This window comes from Cyphomyrmex costatus, unplaced genomic scaffold (assembly GCF_001594065.2).
Source record: "Cyphomyrmex costatus isolate MS0001 unplaced genomic scaffold, Ccosl1.0 scaffold506, whole genome shotgun sequence".
NCBI classification, from domain to species: domain Eukaryota; kingdom Metazoa; phylum Arthropoda; class Insecta; order Hymenoptera; family Formicidae; genus Cyphomyrmex; species Cyphomyrmex costatus.
The window spans coordinates 413,701-432,143 of NW_017279319.1; the positions used below are offsets into that span (position 1 = coordinate 413,701).

General features: G+C 35.6%; 3 protein-coding genes across 3 annotated transcripts; 1 reads left to right on the forward strand and 2 right to left on the reverse strand.

Moving 5' to 3' along the window:
* Window positions 1-292: 292 nt before the first annotated feature.
* On the forward strand, window positions 293-3,824 carry LOC108778672 (cyclin-dependent kinase 2). The gene is made up of 5 exons (XM_018545909.1): window positions 293-786; window positions 2,627-2,822; window positions 2,912-3,184; window positions 3,272-3,475; window positions 3,550-3,824. Exons 1-5 carry the CDS (start codon window positions 671-673, stop codon window positions 3,658-3,660), a joined length of 900 nt encoding a protein of 299 aa, XP_018401411.1. The 5' UTR covers window positions 293-670; the 3' UTR covers window positions 3,661-3,824.
* An 869-nt stretch (window positions 3,825-4,693) lies between these two features.
* On the reverse strand, window positions 4,694-5,368 carry LOC108778667 (extensin). The gene has a single exon (XM_018545901.1). It carries the CDS (start codon window positions 5,366-5,368, stop codon window positions 4,694-4,696), a length of 675 nt encoding a protein of 224 aa, XP_018401403.1.
* Window positions 5,369-5,994: 626 nt separating this feature from the next.
* On the reverse strand, window positions 5,995-17,618 carry LOC108778682 (microtubule-associated protein tau). The gene is made up of 9 exons (XM_018545921.1): window positions 17,564-17,618; window positions 14,059-15,991; window positions 13,620-13,657; window positions 13,392-13,506; window positions 12,905-13,113; window positions 12,064-12,249; window positions 11,026-11,067; window positions 10,210-10,371; window positions 5,995-8,809 (listed from the first exon to the last, which is right to left on the reverse strand). Exons 1-9 carry the CDS (start codon window positions 17,564-17,566, stop codon window positions 8,732-8,734), a joined length of 2,766 nt encoding a protein of 921 aa, XP_018401423.1. The 5' UTR covers window positions 17,567-17,618; the 3' UTR covers window positions 5,995-8,731.
* Window positions 17,619-18,443: the final 825 nt, after the last annotated feature.

Here is an 18,443-nt window from a genome sequence, read left to right on the forward strand (position 1 = left end):
GACAAATGACGGACTATTGAATCTATTATTTAATCTGATATCTATTATTTATCTATCTTTAAAATAAAATAGTTTAATTATTCTTGTGATTTATGAAGTAAATATAAAAAAAGTTAAAAAATTCTTAAATATGTGAATAAATTTTCTGAATAGTGTTAATGTAAAGAAAATATAATTAATAATTCCAGGATTATATATATATATATATATAATTTCTTGCGAATAATTCTTTTTTATAATTAATGGCTGCTCAATGAGGATTATTTACATTTATGTCGCGTGCGAGATCAGAGTTCATTCACCCCCATTGTGTTGTCGATTATTTAACGCGGGTTGACGACCATCGATCTCGAGGACAAGTCCATCGATTCGCGCTATCGATTCCTCTTTCCGCCTTTTCTAAAAAATAAAAATGGCCACTGTGGGCGCGCACTGTGGCTGAGTGCACTTAGCTCCAACGTGTTGATAAACAGGCGGCAATAAACGGCTCACAACGAGCTAATCGTATTCCCGGCGTTCCGAAGTATCGACAACACTCCGCAGAAACGGATCAACGACGGCGTCGACCGTGGAGAAGGTCAGGGAAGGCGCGGCGACGGCGGCCCTGGCCGAGGAACGGCGTCCCCGAGTTCACGGTGGCGGCGACGACGAGCGCGGCAACGTTGAGGTTATGGACAACTTCGTGAAAATCGAGAAGATAGGGGAAGGAACGTACGGGGTAGTCTACAAAGCCCGGGACAAACTGACCGGGAAGCTGGTGGCGCTCAAGAAAATCCGGCTAGAAACGTACGTTCGGTCCCATAAACTTACTGAGAAATATAAACAAATCGCTTCTGTCTCTTTTCCTCTCCTTTCTCTTTCTCTTTCACCGTTTAGAATATCAATTTCTATAAACGCGGGCCAGAGTTCTAAATCCTGGTAAGAGCGTTTTCGAGAAAATTCTATAGTCAGATTTTGTGTCAGGATTTTGTCTTTGAAGATTCCAAAACAATCTTCAAAGACAAAATCCTGCACAATTCAGTTTATCTTTGCTATTAGAAATTTGGCAGAATGTGGATGTAAGTGATATAAATAGGAAATTTTTTCGGTTAATTGTCAATTGTTTTTCATGAAATTTACTCTATATTACTTTTGTATTGTTACATATATACATATAATGATAACATGAGAGAACAATGCAAAAGTATTTTTTCCTTCCTTTTTCTCTTTATTTATACATTTATATAATTACACAATAAATACATTAATATTATACTAACTCTTTTAATTTAACCAATTGTGCTTTTTAATGGAAAAAAAATATTGTATAAAGAATTTTTAATCATTTATATATGTAGATTTATATAACTTATTATTTTATTAAGCTTTTATTGGAACATAATTCCCATAGCTATATATTATTAATATCTACTCTTTTTTTATGCTTGATATAATATTATTTTAATCAAAATTACATTTTCCATATATAAATAATATTTGTATAAAAATACTAGTTGAAACTTGTAAGCACAAGAATATTTGAATTATTTTTACAAATTATGTTTGCCACTTTAAAATTTGTATGCGTTTACTATATGTTTTTGTGACAAATTAATAATGTGACAAATGGATCATATTATTAATTCTATTTGTTACTTGGAGGTAAAATTATATGAATAATTTAATAGCGTGATATTAGTTGTTTAATGGTGTACCCTTATAAATTCAATAGCATCCAATATGAATGTTTAATTAAGATGCGCACTGTTGATTTAATCACGACTTTACAAAATTAATTTGAAATTTTAATTCGGCTATTATCTATGTATGTTAAAAATGATCAATTTGCAGAACTGCAATATCAGCTGGGCTTTTGCTTGTGCACACTGCTAACACACTGCTAACAATCTGCATATTGGGGTCAGCTGAATCTGCGGGGGCCACGTTACACTAATTTTCGTAGCACCACATTATTCAGCTTGTCCCATTATGCCATGCTCGCCTGGTTTTTAATTTGGTATTTTTTTTAATACACTGTAATTATTAATTTAAGATATGTTCAGTTAGGATTATTTTTGAGATAAAAACTTTGTATATGTATATTGTATACATATATCTTCTGTAATTATAACATTTTTATTAAAGGTAACATTTATCTTTGGGTATACAGAAATCAATGGAACTGCTTTTATATTATATTATTATATTTGTCTTCTTCCACCAACACGAAAAGAACAATTTTGCTAAAGCATCTTAAAATTTAGGTACAGATACACAAATTTTAAAATAACTTTTTTGGACCATTACAATAATTATGTAGGAAACTCAAGCACAGTGAGTAATACTGCAAAAAATTTTGAGCAATTAATTTGAGCTTACATATTATTAAGAAGATTAAGAGAAGGTCTGTAACTAAATTTTTATATATATACTTTAGCAAAACCATTCTTTCCATGAATGCAACTTTGATGTTTTAAGTATGTATTATGTTTAATATGTTGTATATGTTTGTAAGATATATTTATAAACTTTCTTCGTTAAAAAAAAAGGAAGAAAACCTTTCTATGAATATTTCTTTAGCATATTCGTCAGATACAGTCACTTAATTTTGCTTAGACTATTTAAATAGTATTGCTTTAAATATCAGGGAAAGAGAAGGCGTTCCATCTACCGCTATTAGGGAGATATCGTTATTAAAAGACCTCGCTCATCCAAACATCATACAGTTGTTCGATGTCGTAGACGGCGACAATCATCTGTACCTCGTATTTGAATTTCTGCAGCAGGATTTGAAAAAGCTGTTAGACTCTGTTAAAGGAGGCCTAGAACCAGCTCTCGTCAAGGTAACGCGGATCTCAGCCGCATTTCATCGCGTTCGTGATGCCTATATTCGTGCGTGTTTCTTTTAAAAACGGGACGGTTTGTGTTACAGAGCTACCTCTACCAATTGCTGAAGGCAATTTCCTTTTGCCATCTCCGTTGTATATTGCACAGAGATTTAAAACCGCAGAACCTATTGATCGATCGAGAGGGTCATATAAAACTGGCCGATTTCGGATTGGCCAGAATGATCGGTGTGCCCGTTCGCACTTATACTCATGAGGTTGTCACGCTTTGGTATCGCGCACCAGAGGTTCTCCTAGGAACTAAATTGTATATCTGTGCGATAGACATATGGAGTCTAGGTTGTATATTTGCGGAAATGGTATGTGTGAAGATTACGCGAGAGTTACCTGAGTCTATTGAATATTGGTGAAACCGCGGTGTATGCAAAATAATACGATCTTTATAGGCAACCAGGAGAGCTCTGTTTCCCGGAGACTCTGAAATAGATCAGTTATTTAGAATATTTCGCATGCTCGGTACACCAGATGAAACGATTTGGCCAGGGGTGTCACAGCTTCCAGACTACACATCTAGATTCCCAAGATGGGAGGCGTCTAACATAGACGACATTTTACCGACTTTTGACGACGATGCCAAAGACTTAATTTCAGTAAGGAAAAACTAACATTTATCTCGCGAAAGTGCGCATTTTTGTATATACTTATATTTTTTTTATGTTTTTAGAAAATGCTGACGTATGATCCTAATCAGAGGATAACGGCAAAAAGAGGATTGATTCATCCTTATTTCACTGAGGTCAAATTAGTTCCACCTCCACTGCCAAAAAAATACTAATGTAGATTTATACGACCGATTGAATTTACTGTATTTTTATAGGTTTTTACATAAAATTTAAATGCGAAATCATTTTGGAGGTAACTTTATACTGAGATGTGTGTTCGATATTATTAATCTAAAAGTATGACATAGGCTAAATATATTTTTACTATAAATCTTACGTATATATTAATTTTTTATTTGTCGATATCATTTATCTTTCATACCCTCCTCCTCATCCATTTCCCATTCATTGCACAATGACATTTGGGTTTCAATTATATTTTTCAATAGTATATTGCATGTATCTTTTTATTTAGATATATTTTTTCAAATTGTGCGTGGTATTAAAAAATATAAATTATTAATTCATAATCAAGCTATTGAAAAAGTCTTAAAAAATACGTGACTTATTAAAAAATGTAATAAAAAGATAATAAAATTTCGGTCAGTTTTTTTGTCATAAGAATAAAAAAAGTAAAATGATATAATCATTTATAATATAAAAAAATAAATGTTGATTCATTTATATTTAAATACGTTTCCCATATCTACTAATCTTCCACATACGGAAGGTGCAGAATTAGAAACGTTAATTAATTGGAAAAATAGGGCTTGCGAGTACAAGTCCCGGTTCCATTTCTTTTCAAATTATTATCTTATTTTTGAGCCAATTTAATTGAAATTAGTTCTAAAATAAAAAAAGTTTATCTTAGAATTAGAGTTAATAACAAGAAGATGTCTGCTTTAGCAAGTGTAATTTGTTGACTGCTATTGTTATTTTTTCTAAGTTACTAATTAAATTTACATTTTTATTTTTATAAAATAAACAGAATGCTTAAGATCGTGGTTTCTTTCATACATGAATTCTTAAAAATTAATTTGATAGTTTTTATTTATGTGAGATTCTATGAATTAAGTTTTGATTAATTAAATTTATTCGAGAATAGCTCAGTTTGAAATCAATCGTAAATAAGAAAACCTGAAAATCTGTGAAATTTTGTACTAAAGTGCTAAAAAGCTCATCACATTTTTGATTCGATAGCTCGATCTAGTATGCCATTCGGGCGGATTGTGACGATGGATGCTCGATCAATTTCGGTAAAGTGATTTTTTCATGAGATTCGGCAACCGCTGGATTTGCTTCTTGTAATACAGGCGACGATGTTAGCTTCGGAAGACGCAGTTCCTTGGGGGATGGAGTTTTCCTCGGTGTACGGGGGGATGCTCTATTAGGTGTACTAGGGGATGTTTTTCTAGATGTCTCGGGGGAAGACTTATCACCGGCGGATCTAACGCGTAAGCTGCTGGGTGGACGTGGGGAAGTTGGCGATCTCCCCGGTGAATAACCCTTCGGTGTGCCTTTGCTGTTTGTCACATCTGGCGAGGGAGTTTTGGATACGCGTCCATTTGCGAGGGTTGGACCCCCCGTTTCCTGCATGAGTTGCCCTCTGGGTGTCGTGGCTTCCGGAGATCTAGCCAGTCCGCTTCTAACGGCTTGGGGTGTCACAACGGACGAGGGTGACACAACGGCACGCGTCTTGGTCGGCGTTGAGGGTGGCGGTTGAGGCTGAGGTATCTCGTTGTCATTTCTGATCTTTGAATTCGGCTCATCCTGCACGGAAGTTCGAATCTGGGGGAATCGCAACAATCGTTTATATATAAATGTGCTCAACGATGGAATAAGATGAGTCATACATTTGGGTGCATCTAGTAATGTCGTCATCGATCACTTACAGCGAGCTAATAACTCGATGCACCCCTTTGTTACATAATATATGTGCAAACTGACCTTGATTGACAGGCGGTGAATGGTAGCGATGCTTTTTGCGGATCTTGAGTGAATTGTACGTGAGGGTGAAGTACACGCTGTGCGTATTATCCTTTTAAGTAATGGCAATTTTCTAAATACTTCTAAGTAGATAAAGGTATCGATAAGGAAGGACTGAGGAGCTACTCGTGTTTGTCGGTACCGTTCGTGTTAAACTGCAACAGGAATCAGTTTTAAGGTCGATAATAAATCTCCGTATTGTAAATCTTGCACGAAGTAGTAGTTCATTTTTAACTGACAGGCCTGCGAAGTTGAGTTTCTAGTGCTTGAAATGATATTATATTTAAATCTCATCATTCTATTTTACATGATATATAAAAAGAAATTAATTTTAACAGAACACTAATTTCGAAAAATCTATTTACATTTATTTTATTTTGTTTCTCCAACAGAAGATAAATATAACGCCTAATTCTGAAAGTAGAAATTTCAATAATTATTTGAAAGCAAATATTTTAATATTTACAAATAGTACAAATTTTCATCACTTTTAATTTTTTATTTTTTAAAGAATCGTTCTTATATCGTAACGTTAATAAATTAAAAATTTTTTAATAGATTAGATTAGACGGATTTTAATGGATCCTTAAAATGAATATAATCAAAGAATCTTGCTCCTGGATGTTACCTATCGCGTGACGACTGTTACACACATATCTTTTGCTGCACGTTTTGTTTTTAGTGTTTATATAATAAGACTAAATAGTTACGTTCTACATGTATTTTTATAAAGATAAATAAAGATAGATTCTTACGAAGAGATAAAGGAGACGCAACCGCTTCTTTCTCAGCAAGAAAATTGGGGGAGGATGCATTCGGGTGTTGAGAGACAAAGAACGGAATAAATTTAAAAACAAAAATATTATTACAATGTCTCTCCAGAGCGATCCTAATCCAGATGCGCAGTGGACGCGTTGTTACACTATTGCGTTTCGTATGAAGTGGTAACTTGTGACAATTACGAGGATCTAAACGTTAATTATCATTCTCTGTCTCTGTGAAATATCGCAGCACGTTAATTGAATCATATTATCTCTTAATAATTTATGTGGAAGCAATACAGTGTAAATAATGCATTATACATATCTCCCCCACTCCCTTCCTTTTTTCTTTTAGCGATGTGTAAATTGCACGAGGTACCTAAGATAGTGTAGTGACGTAAAAGTGAGAGATTTTATTTTTGGCGTAGCCACACGCATTCTCCATCGATCTCTCCTTTCCGTTGACAAACACTCACCATCACTGATCATCTCCCGATGGCTCTTTTTTCGCACCACCGATATTTTATATATATATATATATACTTATATATTATGTATACTCGTGGGATGCAATGTGTTGATTACGTATCTACAGTAAGGTTTACACGAATATCTCGTATGTCCTGTCGTCTAAGCGCAATCTGTCTAATTAATCCAAATGTACTTGATGGGTGTCTCACGCGAACACGTCGCGATTCACCTGCGTGTTACACGGCTCTTCTGGCACTTTCTTCTCCACCTTCGCGACCCCATTGCACCGAACATATCCTGGATAACTCCGCGCATAAAGCTTTGACAAAGCGTTGCGTTTCACGCATGCGATCTTCTCTAAAACTTTTAGAGTGAATCTCATTCTGAATAACGAAATTATTCTGAAACATCGAAAATTGAGTCACTCATTGACTGACTAATTTTTCATTTAGAGAGATTCCACTTCAAAGAATTTAGAGAGACATTTTATCTTTTTTTAATATTCGGTGAACAACAAGGATAAACTGATACATCATGAGTATATAATGCGTGAAACGGAACGCACACAATGAGATACAACAACGCGAATTTTTTTTGTATCATAGCCACGGCTGCAACGCGTGCATACTTGGCGCAAAAAGCTAAGTTATCCATAATGAACTGAAGCTCATGCAACGCTCCCTTACGATTCATATACATGTCGATCAAGATTGCTATAGTCTTCCGTCTCCTCAGAAATCATTAGATCGACCACGTGTCAAAGATTGCTCACGTGAACGGTAACTACGTATCGTCGTTCGCGATTTAACTATTCGGGATGACGTATGTACCCCGTAATTCCGGCGAAATGCAACGTACGCACGATATCGAGGGATTGTCGGCTGTTAAGACTTCCCCATGCGGAAATTAATGTACGCGCGTTTGTTTAACGTCTATTCCCCCTAAGAGGACGCGATGGTCTTTCCTGCACACGTTACAACGACGCACGGGTTTGTGTGATTTTTTGTACTTTCATTGGAATCTTCTACGGATACGAAAGCGAATATGACACTATAGCGATAAATTAAATAGTAAGAATAAAATTCTCAGTTTTACACTCGCAAAATTGAATATGATTAGTAATATTATAAATTAAATTTAAAAAATTACACATTCTTGTCGTTTGCAAAATAAAATTTGAAGACATATCTATAATTATATTTATTCTCTTCTTTGTCGATAGCTTTGTCATCTTCGCGCGCATTGTTAATTTTTTAAGCGATTTTGCCTTATTATGATGCATTGAAACATTAAAATCGTATATGAAAGAATTAAGTTGCAATTCGTGATATATGTTGATTATGGCACAAATGCGTATCAAAAATTGAAAAAGTTCGCAAATATTAATATTAATATTCACGTAGCGAAGGCGTATGAAAATTCGTCGATATAATGATTTAAAAAATCGCAAAAATGTATCTTGATAGGAACCCTTGATAAAAAAGCTATCTCTTAAAAAGACAAAGAGCTCTCATGCGCATGGAAATTGTTTTTCAAATCCGTTCCTTATCGGTATATATTGCAACAAAGTAAAATGTTTTTTTTTTTTCAGTTCTTTGGTTCCTTTGTATGCTTTATGATTTGCGCATTTACGTAATTCTGTTACGTAAGTCTTTGAATAAAGGGTGTTTTCACGCAACGCACGATGACGTATTCGCTTTATCTCTCTTTAAAAATAACTAAAATCGCTGTGAATGCGAAATAAAAGTACTCGAGAACCTCGCATTGCCTTCGATAACAAATCAACGCGATAACTGCCTCGCTGATTTAATTCGTTCGTCGCGCAAATTTTATCGTTTGCGTAGACGAGATATCGATCGCGGTGCTCCTTTTTTCGAGGAGTTCCGTGCACCGTACATCTCAATGTTTTTCTCGATCGCGCAAGGACAGCGCTCGTTCGTCCTCCAAAGGGGGTAGATGGATAAACGTGATTAATCATATGCAAATGATATAATTAAAGCGGGTCTATCGGCCGACTTTTCGTGACCTAGCATTCCTGGTTCAGGTTCTCGTCCGAGGCTGGCAGGCCGTTCTTGCCGGTGATCGCGCCGGAGGGCACGGGGCTCTGCGGGCACAAGACACGATATCAGGATTAAGCCTGCAGCATCCTTGCGAACTGAATAAATCGACTGATGCCCGTTTCTATCAATGCAGTTTAATTTTAATCTCGGATTAACTAACTTTATTCTTTTTCTAGTTCTTAAAATTAGAAGAAAATAAAGAATAAGTTGAATCCAGATTAAAGTTAACTCACATTGATATAAATGGGCATTGCATGAGTAAAATAAATAAGTCCTTGTTTTAATGCGCGTTTTTTCAGACTGTGAGACAGGCTAGCATTCCACCAATGTTGCCATTAAACGTTATTTTAATAATTTAGATAACGTTTTAAAAGATTTTCCCACAAAACAAATTTTCCTATCTCGTTTCATGCGGCTTATCCTGATTATTATTGTGCATAATCCGTAATATTATTGATTTAGAATTTGCTTCTTCAATATCGATTGATTTTAATTATAATTTATTAATTATTTCTTCAATTTTTCCTTTCTTGCGAATTAAATTTAAAAAGAGATAAAAACAATTGCATTACGATTAAGTTTAACCTTTAAAGAGCGGGAGTCTATTTTTAAAATCTTGCAGTTTTTCTTCTCAAGTAAGATTTGTTATAATTTATTATTTTATTGTATTTCTGCTTCATAGCATGACACTCAGTGCCACTAATTGTAACTTTCCCGTCCTGTAAAGGTTAATTTAAAACGCAGAATTGATGACCCTTAATATCTGTGATATCCATATCACAGATATTACATGGAGACCGCAATTGCGTAATCACGATGCATTTTTGCGAAGGTAACAACCAGTAGAAATAGTTCAAATTGATAGAGAACGTGAAAAATAGAAAATAGAAGGAAGCGTCATTTGTACTCCACTATATAAAAATATGCATAAAATCAATATAGTTAGCAAACGGTACTATTTCATTCCGTTAAATTTTTTTAGAGAAAGAATTCTCTCAGTTTTGCAGTCAGAAATATTATAAAATATTTAACAAATAAATAATTTCTTTATCTCAGAAACTAGTCTTATCAGAGAATTCAAGTAAATATTTAAAATGATATCCAATACAATATTTCGAATATTATTCTAAAATTATTAATATATAATATTTTTGGCAAATATTTATCTATCTATAAGGACTGGTATTTAAATGTGCTGTGTATATATATATGCTATTGTGAATACGCATGCAACGCGTGTTTAAGCACATAGGTGCAGATTAAATGCGAAAAATCTCGAGAAGAAATGTTGTCGGCTTGGAACTTTTCATTATGTTCCTTTGTAAAAAAAAAAAGACCAGAGAAATTCTGCGCAAAAGTTCTCAAAAAGGAAGTAATGAAGTAATATAAAGTTCCGTGATGAAATTATATTCTCAAGACTTTCATACTTTGCAAAGAAATATACCTGGGACCCGCTGCCATTCAAGCTCTCAACGTTAGAACTCGTCTGCCGAAGATAATCTCTGTCGTTGAAAATTTTTTTGTCGCCACCACCCGGCTTGTGCTTCACGTTGTCCAACGAACCGATCTTGCTTTCGGCCTTGATGTCTATTTTTTGCGTCGGGATCTAAGAAAATGAACGACGAGAACCATATTATTCATTTGACAATAAAATCCTATTTAATAAGCAGTTAGAGAAAAGTGAAAATAAAAAGCTAAAAGAGTAAAAGATTCTTCCTGTTTTTCTCACATAATTAAATAGACGATAATAGAGCATACTTATTATAATATTCGTTCGTCAATGAAATTAGATTTATAAACACGATAGCAGAAGTGACGATTGACCTAGAATCTAAATAAATTTAGAAACATGCATAAATACATGCTTAAATTTCCCATCCAATGTACATTTTACTTACTCACGTCTATATCCGGTGATATAGATAGAACTTTACCACTTTATTGCAAAGTGATGATAAGCACATTTTGGTATCTCGTAAATCGTGAAGGTAAACTGGCTGATCTATCATTCTGATTATAAATAGCGATTTCCAGCATGGGAATATCGATGTAGAAGATATATACTGTTGTTCGTTTGTAAGGTTTAGTTCTACTTATTTTTACTTTCACGATTTTAACGAAGTACAAGAAATTAATTTGAATCATGATGTCATGATCAGACGACGAAGGCCATAAAGAGCGGAGTGAGGAAGACAGAGAAAAAGCGACACATGATATACCTAATTTGCACGCTATTTCATTAGCTGTATGATATACTCACGTCATTCTTCGTTTCCTGCGGTGCCTTTGGCGAAGTTGCGGACTGAACATCAAGAAATAACAATGGCTTGTTAATAATGACAATAGACAACATGCGTGTACGAATTAGCTGCACAATTGGGTTTTGCGGCTTCCAATGATAATGTTTTTTGATTCAGGTTTTAACAGAAATAACGATGTTCTGGACGGACCAACAAATGTTTTTTTTTTTTCGCTAAAAATTTCGGACTATTGTAAAGTAAAATTAATAATTCCAATTATCGCTTTGAAAGTCACAAAGTAATATACAACTTGGAATTATTAATTTTGCTTTAAAATTGTCAAAATACATAGCTGTTCCCTCTTGCTGGATCATCATTCTTCTTTCAAAACTATAAATAACTTTGTTCGGGATATACGTATGTATATATACATATATATATGTATGTATGAGTATATAATGTACGTATATATTTTGCTACCTATGCCAGCATTCCGCATGCAATGAAATTTGGACTAGCGTATACTGAGTAATTACTCGGATATTTTTATGACATAAAATGAACGAAGCGAGCATTGCATTTGTAATGCATTCTATGTCAGTTAAGCTTCTGTCACCGAATCAGCCATCCGTGAATCATTTGTGTGAAGATGAGAATTTATGTAACGACTTTTTGTAACAGTAAATATATAATATAATTTTATTGCTTCTTCGTTCTTTAGGATTATGCCAAAAGTAAAGTACTAACAAATACAAATGTGAATGTAAACGCATACATATAAATGCATGCAATAGATAATTAAAATTTCTTTTTAGGATTAATTGCTTGATGCAGAGAATGACATGTAACGTGCTAATATTAATTAAAGCATCATTAGAATTAAAAACAATGATACTTAATATTTGAACTAAGGATTTCGATTAATTGGGAATCTCAATATTTGCAAGAACATTAAAAAGTAAAAAATTGATTAATATGCTAAAAAATTGATATAACTGGCTTATAATAAAACTGGTTTTAAACTACAACAGATGTCTAACAGTCTACTCCAATCTCACCTTGACGGTGCCACCACCAGGAATATGCTTCGCATTGTCTTTGGATCCGACTTTTGATTTTGCTTTGTCCTTGAAGTCGAGTTTTACCGTTTCGATTTTCTTGTCACCACCTCCTGGTTTGTAAGTTGCGTTCTCCAAAGAGCCTATTTTGGACTTGGCATTCCACTGAAGTTTCACTTGAGAAATCTGTAATTTCGTGATATCTATAATGCGTGTTCGCTCTTCAATTTTACTTTTGATTAGGGCTGTTACTTTGATAACCTCGAAGCTTCGAAAGAATTCGAATCTTCGAAGTTACCTTCGAATTGTTGAAGGTGCCTTCGAAACTTTAAAGTTTTGAAAAATTTGTGCGAATAGAAAAATAGAAAGAAAGAAAATAAAAATATATTTGTAAAATATATATATTCGTAAATATAGTTGTATATTTTATTATGAAAATATGTTCATTACTATTAACTATAACATATTAAATTAATAATTGTATAATTTTTTGATTTTTTGAAGATTTTAATGCTAAAGCTTTGAAATTCAAATCCATCGAAGTAAATCATCAATTCTGTTTTTTATACTATTTTTTATTATATCTAACGAAAATCGGAAAGGAAAAGAAAGATATTCTCTAATGCCCGTTTCTTCTAATGTAAATTAATATTGGTTTAACTTATTCTCTTCTTTTATCTTTATCTAATTCTTAAAACTAGAAAAAAATGAAAAATAAGTTAAACCGAGATTAAAATTAAATTAATTGGCAGAAATGGGCGTAAGAAATGTGGAAATTATTTGTTTTTACATATATCGGCAATTAGATGCTTAATTTAATACGAGATCGAAAGGGATCAACCTTCTTGTCGCCTCCACTGGGCGCATACTTCTCGTTCTTCGCGGCGATCTTCGGTTGCGCTTTGCTGAAGTCGAGCTTCCTGTTTTCAATTTTTACTTTACCACCGCCCGGTTTGTAACTTGCATTGTCTAGAGAACCGATCTTCGATCGTACAGTCTTCAGATTCGGGGAGGGTGCAGCGCCAACTTGAACTTTATTCATCGGCAATTCTGCAGGATTCAAAATCAAGATCGTTTGGACGCAAGTTACATTAATGTAATATGAACTTTTTAAACATTGTCCTTACTCTAATTTTTTCTATGGCATTCAGTCCGATTTCTCAGCAATGTAAAAAAGATGCAATTATATTTATATGAAACGAACACTAACTTTTATGATATTAGGATAATCATCAAATGCCTTAGCGTTGATAGTATATGTCAGACTTTGTTTATGCAAAGTATAGATTAACCTGTTTTTAAATTAATATAGAACAAGAAATACTTACTCTTTTTATCTTGAGCGGTCGAAGTAGGTGTGTCAGGAGTTTTCGGTAATGATTTAGTGGATTTCGTAGGCGATCCTGCGTTCGATCTTTTGTCATCTCCATTCGTATTCTGTGCCTATTTGAAATAATTTTAATATATTGGAAAGAGATATTATATTGATACTACGATGTATAAAAATAGAAGGAACAGACAGATATAAATGTAATTTAAGATGTATATATACTTACCCCGCTAACCGATTCTCTCGCTCTGCCGTTTTGGACCGCTGTGAGAAAAAAGAACAATATATTATTACATCGTAATGATTAGTTAAATATATGCATACGTCAGAATTGTATCGCTGCGAAGCAAAGTCTCAACAGTCTCGAATATAGAATTGGAGTAGTTTTTCGTAAAATTATCAATTTGTTATAAATAAATTTCAAAATATTCTGTTTTAACGAGAGAGCTAAGCTAATTTTAAATATTCTGTAAATAGAAATAGAATTTCTGTGTTTGAGAAATTAGTTTTATAATTATCTTATAATATATCAAATTTCTGGAGAGGATGGAAGAAAATAGTCGTTCTGAATCTTTAAGAAGCAAACAAATGTAAACAAATTGACATTTGTGAAAGAAATTATAAACATTTTCTTTTATTCAATTTGCGCATGAAGGCGGAAGGACCTTTTTTCTCTGCAGCTTTCTTCTCGTCGTCTGGTTTCGCCGATGTTGGACTTTTAACTGTGAGAGTGGTGGGCTTTGACATCGCTGCTGAAGTTTTGTTCGCTTTTTCATCGATAACTGAGTCTTCGACGAAGGACGTTTTCTTTTTCTCGTCTTGTTTCCCGCTATCGACAGGTGATTTCGGTAATCGCGGGCTACGACTGGAAGACAGCATTCTCGGCTGTCCGTTATCATAGCCCTTTACTTCTTCGGGTGAAACTGATCCTGACAGTTTGTCTCGATTCCCTGGTGTCGCGGGTGGCCTCGGAGACTTCGGCGATTTGCTGCCTTTCTCGCTCGTCGAACTCAACGATGACGCTGGTCTACTGGACTCTTTCACCCGCAAAATACTCTCGGCGGATTTGTCGCGGTGTGGATTCTCGGCGGATTTGTCTGTCTCGATGTTACTCGAGTCTATTCGAGCCTGAGGTGTGCTCGAACGTGATTTGTTGGGCGTTTTCGTCGCGGCTTCCGGCTCTCTCTCCGCATTCGGAGATGACGCCAACTGCGAAGCCGGGGTACTCGCACGCGATTTATCTGGCGACTTCGACTCCGGTGTTCTCGATTCCAGTTCTGCGTTTCCGGATGATTCCAGGCCGGCTGGAGTGCTCGAACGCGACTTATCCGGAGACTTAACTGGAGTCTTTGGTCCTTGTTCCGCGTTTCTAGGTGGCTCCAGTCGAGCTGGAGTGCTGGAACGCGATTTATCCGGACTTCTGTTCTGTTCCGCGTTATGAGGAGTGTCTAGATAAGATGGAGTAGCAGATCGCGAATTGTCCGAAGATTTCGAAGGAGTCTTCAAGCTCTGTTCGACATTTTGTGCATCGTCATTATACGGACTGCTGGATTTTTTTATTTCCTCGGATGCAACGTTAATCTCTTTTGACAGTACACCAGCGAGTTGTCCCTCCTTTTTTTCTACTTTGTCATTTACTGCGGAAGATGGTCTACTTTGAGAACTAAACGTTGCCGTATGATCGATGTTAGCAGAACTTGGTTTTGAGGGTATGTTTTGTTTATCATCCATTTGCTCCACCTTACTTTCAGTAGTAGCTGTTCCAGGTCGGCTCGCGGGTCTACTAACATCTTCGAGTTTTCTCGGGATTAAGGGCGATTTGGAACCATTCATCAATTCCTCAGAAGTACCATTGCCATAGAGTCGCGGCGACTTGTTATTATCCATCACGACGTCATCGTCGTCGTCGTTCTCGCCATTTTCGCGAACATCGGATTTCTTTCTCTGCAGGTAGCCCTCCGGTTTATCAGCGCCTGTCTCATTGATGTCCGCCATCTTTTCAATAACAATACGTGGTCGTGTCGGTTGCTTGATTTCCTCGTTTGACAAAAGGTGCTGTCGCTGCAGGCTTACCGACGAGTCATTTCTCAATAACTGTCGTGGGAAAATGGATTCTTGGCTAGGTCGTCGCGGTTCGTTTTGTGAAGGTGCGACGTCCGGTCGTTGAAATCGTGGATCGTTGCCACCTCGCTGCTGCTGCTGCTGCTGTTGCTGCGCTTGATATGCCTGTTGGTTAACGACGAAGGGTGGCCTTTGACCTCCTGCTCCTTGTGGCGGGGGACCTCGAATCCCCGGGGAATACACAAAACGTTGATTCGGAGGTAGTAACGGATTCTGTGGAGGCAGCTGGCCGGGTTGCGGTGACCTTGGAGGGAAAGAACCCCCCGGTGGTCTTGGCGGACCGTAAGGCCTAAGCTGCACGAATTGACCCGAGGCTGGCGGTGGACCTAAAGAGGAACGGCTATCTAATCGCCGTAATGGTGGTCCAGGTCGAAGTACGCCTATAGGACCATTATTTATCGAATTTCTCGGAGACGGAGGGGGACCTTGCGGTCGCGCCTGAAATCCTTGCTGTGGTAAAGGAGCGTTTGGCTTCACCTGTGGAAGAATAGTATTTGTCGCGTATATCTGTGCGGAAATGTGTACTAGTCGGTGATAAATCGGTTTGACAGAAAACAAACGAGCTTAGAGATAGCTTTCCGGTTATATTACGTTATAAGCTATTTATTTCTTTTTATTTATAAAAAATTAGTTATTACTAAATATTCTATAAAAAGGCCCAATTTATTAATATGTTGGACTATTTGCCCGAATATATTGTTATAACCGCAGTGCTTTATAGTTTGAATAAAACGTAGAAATTGATACTATAATTTATTGGAATCAATTTTGGCGCAATAGAGATATGATCATCGTAAGTTTAAAAGGCATTGCTTAAGCAATTTTTAGATAATCAATATTATTGCATAATATGTGATATTGCACAATATTATTAATCATCTGGAGACTATATTGAGCTTTTAAAACTGTTCGTTTTGAAATGTTTTGAATTGTTTAAAAGGGACATTAACGATATTATATAAAATAACTGTAAAATACTTTAAACTAGCACAGTCATGTTTTTTATTCTCGTGAAATATATAAATCATACATATTCATGCGTTTCTGACGTCGAAATCTAAACTTAATGATCTCTGTTTATAAAGTATTCAGAAAGCGAATGAATATATATTCAATTAATTCCAAGTTTCCTGCCTTCGTTTAAATGTCGATTTTATTCTTTCTTTTTTAGATAGATTTGAATGAATTATGATACCTTAACTCGATATGCAGTTAGATCTAAAACGTACAGTTTGGCACCGAAAACGTTCGTAATGCGAGATAATCTCAACGACATATGAAGAAACCGAAGGTTATTGGCGCAACGAGGCACAAATTGTGATCGGCAATATTAACCTTGACCTTAGTACCATCGATCTTTTCGTTATGTTGAGATTCAAATTGCGAGTCTACATACGTTAACTCAATTTTATGCGTCATCTTGTAACCGTGACTTCCGACACAAAACCATCGTTGACCTTCTCGTTGTCAATTTCGAATGCGTTTTAGGGCCACATACTAGTGATTGTTTGCTATCATCGTCAGTATTTTACTATTTTCACAGCTCAATTTTGTTAGTTTCTAACGCGACATTTCGTGTTGCAAGCTAATCCGCACAACGCTAAAATGTACGACGATAACAATGTAGAAACCGCAAGAGAGCTGCAGTCGCTAAAGAGAGTCGAAATTCGCGAAATAGTGGCCCTGAGTTTTATCGATCTTTTGATAATGCGGGTCGGTGACGTCTCGTCATGCCGTTTTCACCGTGCCTGCCACCGTTTTCGACTCATTATAGGATCGAGCCACGAACGACTTGACTTCGCGATTAATTCGCTTCGAGGGATGCTATCAGCGTTATGTTTACGAGTAAGATCTTTATTTTTGTCTTCCAAAGAAGTCGCAATTTTTTAATCGTAACGAGATCGAGCTCATTTATTGGTTTATTAGTATTAAATATCATATGATAGATATATAAAGATATAATCTCTGTCATCTTTTGGATTTCTTGTTAATAATCGCCCTATGTGTTTCATGTATCTCATTTTATGTATCTCGTCCTATGTTGCTTACCATAGTTTCTCCGTGGCTCGAAGCAGGTTCGGCCACACTGTTCGCGGTTTGCTGCGAATCCATATCGATTTCTTTCACGTACTCTTATGGGGTATACCTCAACTTCTCCTTGGTCAATATGGTTCCCCGTAAACCTGTTGCGTAAACATGTGACTAACGAGTCTTCGTGAAAGTTCACGAACCAAGTGATCGACATCATTGTCGACTACAATGTGAATGAATGTCGCAGCGTGTCAGACGAAGACTACTTTTGTCTCGTACTACTAGAGACACTGAATTACGACGTGATAAAAGCGACGGAGAAGATATCGGAGATGTGCCAGAAGAGAATACGTTTTGTACCAAAAAGAGAGAGAGAGTTAACGGAAAGCTCTAATTTAAATTTTACATTTAACATAGGAAAAATGTGGAAAAACAATTTTTTATCTTTAACTATAAGAATAATTAATAAATATTAGTTGTAAAACAAATTAATAATTAATATAAAATCAATGGAGAAGCTAATGGAGAAAAATTGTATTACACATTCTATTCCGTAGTATTATTTAGATTTTATGGATTCATTACTTCAGAAGAATTCTTTTAATATATATGTATATATTATCTTTTCACAATACTTATTAACATATCAGAAATTAGAATATCTAAAAGTCTCCGACATTTAAATGAATAATTCATAGCCAAAATATGATATTCGACAGAATTGTATATATGTGTCTATTTCGGTATAATCCTACAATGCGTGCAATGACGACAGCTTTCAATTGTAAATTACAACCTGTTCTCTACGTGCCACAGATATTATGTGCTATGACGACGAGATTACAGCAATCAAACCGACAGCAATTACCAACGGTGTTTTACAAGTGCGAGTACTCTA

Coding starts and splice junctions, on each gene's coding strand:
- LOC108778682 (XM_018545921.1), bottom strand. Junction 10,372..11,025: donor CGCAGGAAACGAAGAATGAC/GTGAGTATATCA, acceptor TCATTTTCTTAG/ATCCCGACGCAAAAAATAGA. Junction 8,810..10,209: donor TGAATGGCAGCGGGTCCCAG/GTATATTTCTTT, acceptor TTGTGCCCGCAG/AGCCCCGTGCCCTCCGGCGC.
- LOC108778672 (XM_018545909.1), top strand. CDS start 671: ATGGACAACTTCGTGAAAATCGAGAAGATAGGGGAAGGAACGTACGGG. Junction 787..2,626: donor AAGAAAATCCGGCTAGAAAC/GTACGTTCGGTC, acceptor TTTAAATATCAG/GGAAAGAGAAGGCGTTCCAT. Junction 2,823..2,911: donor TAGAACCAGCTCTCGTCAAG/GTAACGCGGATC, acceptor TTTGTGTTACAG/AGCTACCTCTACCAATTGCT.
- LOC108778667 (XM_018545901.1), bottom strand. CDS start 5,368: ATGACGACATTACTAGATGCACCCAAATGTATGACTCATCTTATTCCA.